The sequence below is a fragment of the Enhydra lutris genome, unplaced genomic scaffold, assembly GCF_002288905.1.
Source record: "Enhydra lutris kenyoni isolate GAN:26980312 unplaced genomic scaffold, ASM228890v2 scaffoldscaffold4, whole genome shotgun sequence".
In the NCBI taxonomy this organism is placed as follows: Eukaryota; Metazoa; Chordata; class Mammalia; order Carnivora; family Mustelidae; genus Enhydra; species Enhydra lutris.
Genome location: NW_019154088.1, coordinates 2,262,328 through 2,267,927, shown reverse-complemented (window position 1 = coordinate 2,267,927; position 5,600 = coordinate 2,262,328). Strand labels below are relative to the sequence as shown.

The following is a 5,600-nucleotide window of genomic DNA, read 5'->3' as shown; positions in this document are numbered from 1 at the left end:
ATCAAAACTGAGGGAATTTTAAGGAGATTAGGGAGTTAGAAATAGCGCTTTTTAGCAATGAGTTACTGCCTATTTTCTGCAATTACAATGTAGGGGTTATATTAGATGTGTTCGGACTTTGTGAAGTAAGGTAATGTTTTTCTTTATGATCTGAAACTCATGCAGTCAGTGACTCCCATGAAGTTGATTTTCTGTTTACTCTTTCTTGCAGGTAAAATTTGTGTCACCTCTGCTTGCAGAGCTAATGGATGGAGCCAACGAGTCTGTGGTATCTGAGTTTGTGTTCCTGGGACTCTCCAATTCATGGGAGGTCCAGCTTCTCCTATTTCTCTTTTCCTCTGTGTTCTACATGGCAAGCCTACTGGGAAATCTCCTCATTGTGTTCTCTGTGAGCACTGACCCTACCTTGCACTCTCCTATGTACTTCCTGCTGGCCAACCTCTCCTTTCTTGATGTGGGAGTTTGCTCTATTGCAGCTCCCAAAATGATTTATGACCTTTTCAGAAAACGCAAAACCATCTCTTTTGGAGGTTGTATATCTCAGATCTTCTTTATTCATGCTATTGGGGGCACAGAAATGGTGCTGCTCATTGCCATGGCCTTTGACAGATATGTTGCCATTTGTAAGCCTCTCCACTACCTGACCATCATGAGCCCACGAATGTGCATTTTGATTCTGGCTGCAGCCTGGGTCCTTGGCCTTATCCACTCAGTGGCCCAATTGGCTTTTGTAGGAGACTTGCCCTTCTGTGGTCCTAAGGTACTGGACAGCTTTTATTGTGACCTTCCTCAACTCATTAAACTTGCTTGCACAGAGACCAAGAGACTGGAGTTCATGGTCACAGCCAATAGTGGACTCATCTCTGTGGGTTCCTTCTCTATATTGATTATTTCTTACATCATCATTCTGGCCACAGTTTGGAAACACTCTTCAGGTGGGTTATCCAAGGCCCTTTCTACTTTGTCAGCTCATGTCACTGTGGTGGTTTTATTCTTTGGACCATTAATCTTCTTCTACACCTGGCCCTTCCCCTCATCACACTTGGATAAATTTCTTGCTATCTTTGATGCAGTTCTCACCCCCTTTCTGAATCCGGTCATCTACACATTCAGGAACAAGGAGATGAAGGCAGCAATGAAGAAACTCTGTCATCAGCTTGTGAGTTACAGGAAGATGTAGTAAATACTTAAAAAAAATTAGCTCTACACTCAATAACAACAGAAAAAATAAAGTAATTGAAGTTTTAGGTCTCTATTAATTTCATGTACTAGGTTACATTTAGGCATTTACCACGTTACCCTGTAATTCTAGTACCCTAACAAATGATAAAGAGAGCTAATTTTGGGACTTCTGTGTTTCAGACCCTGCGGTGGATGTTTTATGTACATTATTTTATTTAATATTTATGAAAACTCAGTGTAGTATTTTTTATCTTGATTTGGGGGGGTAAATTGATAAATGCTTCATGTTCATCCCTCTGTAATTACTAAGGAAAATATGTCAAACCAAAGTTATCACCACCTTAGTCCACTATTTCCAATTGTCTTTCCCCTCAAAAGGTGCCAAACAGAATGTGTTCAACAATTTCGTGCTGGAAATTTAGCACGTTATTCTTTTTCACTGTTATACTTTCCCTGCTTTGAATTGGCTAACATCCTTTTTAAACTATCAAACTGCCATAATGCCAATTGGTTTTACTTTTTTTTTTCCTCTAAGGTATCAGTTTGTTTCCTACTAACCCATTTCTTTGGTTACCTAGAAAACTGTTCATTATATAGTGGAATTGTGGAGTTTTAGAACTGAAATTTGAGATCATTTGTTCCAACTTATTTATTTTATGGATATAATAGGCACAGAGATGTTAAATGATAGATTCAAGGTGAAAATCAGATCTCCACACTTTCTCCCCCCAAATTTATTGAGGAATAATTGTCAAATATAATTGTATACATTTAAAGTGTACAATGTGGTAATTTGATATATACATACTCTGTGAAGTTATTACCAAGATCAAGATAATTAACAAATGTAACACCTCACATAGTGAACTCTTTTCTCTTCAATTTATATTTTTAAAAAATCTAGAGTCACTTATTAATTTGGATTCTTGAGCTTTTCATTAATAAACAATTCCTCTGGCCTGCTATTTTTGACCTTTATGATAGCAGAAGTAGCACAACTGACATCATGACTCTCTTCATTGGTATCAGTTTTGTATGGTTATTTGTTGTTTCCAAGTTCTTTATTTGCAGGCTAACAAGTTTCTCATTATTTTATAACTGTATGATTACCTTATCACTCACCCATGGTCTCATTCATGGCTTTTATTTATATCAATTACTAAAAATTAACAATTAAACAGTATTCCCCCCTCTGTGTTGCTTTTTTACTCTAATGAACACTCTAAAGGGTGTTTACCATAACTTTTCTTATTGGTACCAAGGATTGGAAGTAATCTTATGTAAGCTTCAAGAATCTCATGAGTGACTATTACTGCATTCCTTTATCTGTTTCTGTTAGTGGGTCACGGTTTCTAAGACTGAACAGCTCAGGCACTTTAGAACTTTTGGGACCCAAAGATAATACAGGCTAGAGACAAATCTTTCTGATCTTTAAATGAACTAAAGTGTTGATTTAGAAATTAATAACTATGATAAAATTATATTAATGCCTACTTATTTTAAAGATTCTTTTAAAATACCACATATATACTCGTATTCCTGTTAGTTAGCAATTTTTGGTAGATCTTTGTGATGAATCTATCTTTGTTTTTAAAGACGTTACTTATTTAATCAAGAAAGAGAAAGAAAGTGAGCATGAGCAGTGGGGAGGGGCAGAGAAGCAGGGTCCCCACTGAGCAGGGAGTCTGCCGGGGTGGGGGGGGGCGGATAGATTCCAGGACCCTGGGATCATGTCCTGAGCCAATGGCAGATGCTTAATCACTGAGTCACCCAGGTGCCCCTGAATCTATCTTCTTAAACCACTGACAGATTTCAGACTTCTTTTATTTTCAGTTTACCTATTTTTTTAATAGTTTTTATTTTAATTCCAGTTAGTTAACATACAGTGTTACATTAGTTTCAGACTTTATTCAGGAAGTTATTTCATTCTTCTATCTTCATTTTCCTTCTGATGTTATTTTGGACTTCTTTATTTGTAAAATATATATTTATTAGGATAATTACATGTTAAGACCTTAGCTTAACCAAGTAAGAGATATTTCTTTTTGGCACAGTTAGCCTTTGGCTGATAATTGTTATATGTATGAAATTGTTCCTTTTCCCCTCTTGATAAGTTTTGTTTATACTTCTTTTTCTCCTCATGACCTCAAAGAGTACTTAAAAATATTATGTGTTTCTTTGACTTTCTATTTGATAAATGGAAACTTAGATGTGTAATCACTCCAAATAAAATTCAGTACAGATTTATCATCATTTTGCTTGCTCTTAACTGTGTCATTTACAAACTTAGTTGAAATTGTCATAGCTCATCTGTCCTCCAAAAGGATTCTTACCGGCTTTTTAAAGCCCATTCATCATTTTGTCCAACTATCACCACCTCCACTATCACCAACATTTATTGAGCATTTATGTGGCAGGTACTCTTTTAAGTTGTTAACATACATTAATTCATTTAATTCTCACAGCAATGAGGTAGGTAATATTATCATTCTTATTTTATAGATGATTTAACTGAGGCACAGAAAGATATACTAACTTGCCCAGGGACAAAGGGGTGGTAAGTGGTAGAGTTTGGTTGCAAAACCACACAACTTCTAATCCAGTATCCCTGCTCTTAATCACCACACATCCAAGTTGGTGGGTGTCTCTTACCTGTCCTTCTAAAATCTGAACATATTTTTCTCTCTCTACTTAATAACACAAAATAAATATAAAACATGCATTGATTCAATAAAATATGTTATTGTGTCCTGTCTTTTAAATCTATCATTCAAAAATACCAATCTATTTACTATTCAAAGGGACTGAGATTCAGAGGTAATTTATATAATAAAATAACTTTATAACTCCCTTTTACTTATACAAAACTATGCATGAGGGGAAGGCACTGCACCCTCTATTCCTTGGAGATAGTCCACAACAGGGTCATGTTATCTGAGGAGAAAATTGAAGCCTGAGTGCACACCTCCTGGGGTTACTTCATTCTTCTAGAACCAGACACTTTGGATGAGGCAATTTTAATAAGACTGTTCTATTAAAGGCTGGAAATGACTTAACGAATGATGAACTGCTTACTAATTCAATACCATTGGGCTCCTCCAAAGTACTTGAACAAGCACGTAAAGAAAAAAAAAAAAGAACACTAAACTTCAAGTACAGCTCTTTCTGGTATACACAAAGCTTCTTTTCTTAGTTAACTAGTATGAGGTTATTTTGAGGTGGTTTCTGCATCACATTAGTAAGTATCAAATAAAGCCTGTCTATATTTTAACAGTTAGAGGACAGGGATTTATTTTTATTTTTCCCCATCTTTATTAAGGTATGATGACAAATAAAAATCGTACACATTAAGTTGTACAATGTGATGGTTTGATCTATGTATACATTGTGAAATGATTACCTCCCAATCAGTAATTAACATATCCATCACCTCACATAGTTAATGCCTCCTCCACTCCTTTTTATGTGAGAACACCTGAAATCTACTCTTAGGAAATTTCACATATACATTATTATTAACAATAGTCACCATGGTGTACATTATGTCTAAGGAACTTATTCATTTAACAACTGAAAGCTTATACTCTAACCAATATCTCCTTCTTACCACACCTCCTGGCCCCTAGTAACAACCATTCTATTCTCTGGTACTCTTACTTATCTTTTTAGATTCTGTATATAAGTGAGATCATGGAATACTTGTCTTTCTGTGTTATAGTGGACATGGGATTGTGGATATCTTTTTGAGATAGTGATTTTTATTTCATTTGGATATATATCCAGGAGTGGGATTTGCTAGATCACATGGTAGTTCTATTTTTAATTTTTTGAGGGATCTCCATACTATTTTCCTAGAGATTATCTTCCTGCTAACAGTGTCCAAGGGCTCCCTCTCTTTCCACATTCTTGCCAACACTTGCTATCTTTTGACTTTTTGGTAATAGTTGTCCTAGTAGGTGTGAGATAATATCTTGCAGTGGTTTTAATTTGCATTTCCTGATGGTTAGTGATCTTGAGCATCTTTTCATATACCTGTTGGCCATTTTAATGTCCTTGGAGAAATATCTGTTAAGACCCTTTGCTCATTTTAATCAGATTATTATTATTTTGCCATGCAGTTGTATGAGTTAGTTGCATATTTTGGATATTAACCCCTTATCAGATATATTATTTGTAAATATTTTCTGTCATTCTGTAGGTTACCTTCTCATTGTATTGATTATTTCCCTTGCTGTGGAGAGTTTCTGAGTTTGATTCCGTCCTACATTTTTACTTTGGTTTTGTGGCAGTGCTTTTGGTGTAAAATCCAAAAAATCATCACTCAGAACAATGTCAAGGAGTTTTTCCCTATGGTTTTTCTAGGAATTTAACAATTTTAGGTCTTCTGTTTAAATGTTTAAAGTCCTTAATCCACTTTG

The 5,600-nt window shown here is 35.4% G+C and overlaps 1 protein-coding gene across 1 annotated transcript; it reads left to right on the top strand.

The window, feature by feature from the left end:
• The first annotated feature begins 244 nt into the window (after window positions 1-244).
• LOC111162172 (olfactory receptor 4F3/4F16/4F29-like) lies at window positions 245-1,180 on the top strand. Its single transcript, XM_022526378.1, has one exon. The coding sequence runs from the start codon at window positions 245-247 to the stop codon at window positions 1,178-1,180; it is 936 nt and encodes a 311-aa protein (XP_022382086.1).
• Window positions 1,181-5,600: the final 4,420 nt, after the last annotated feature.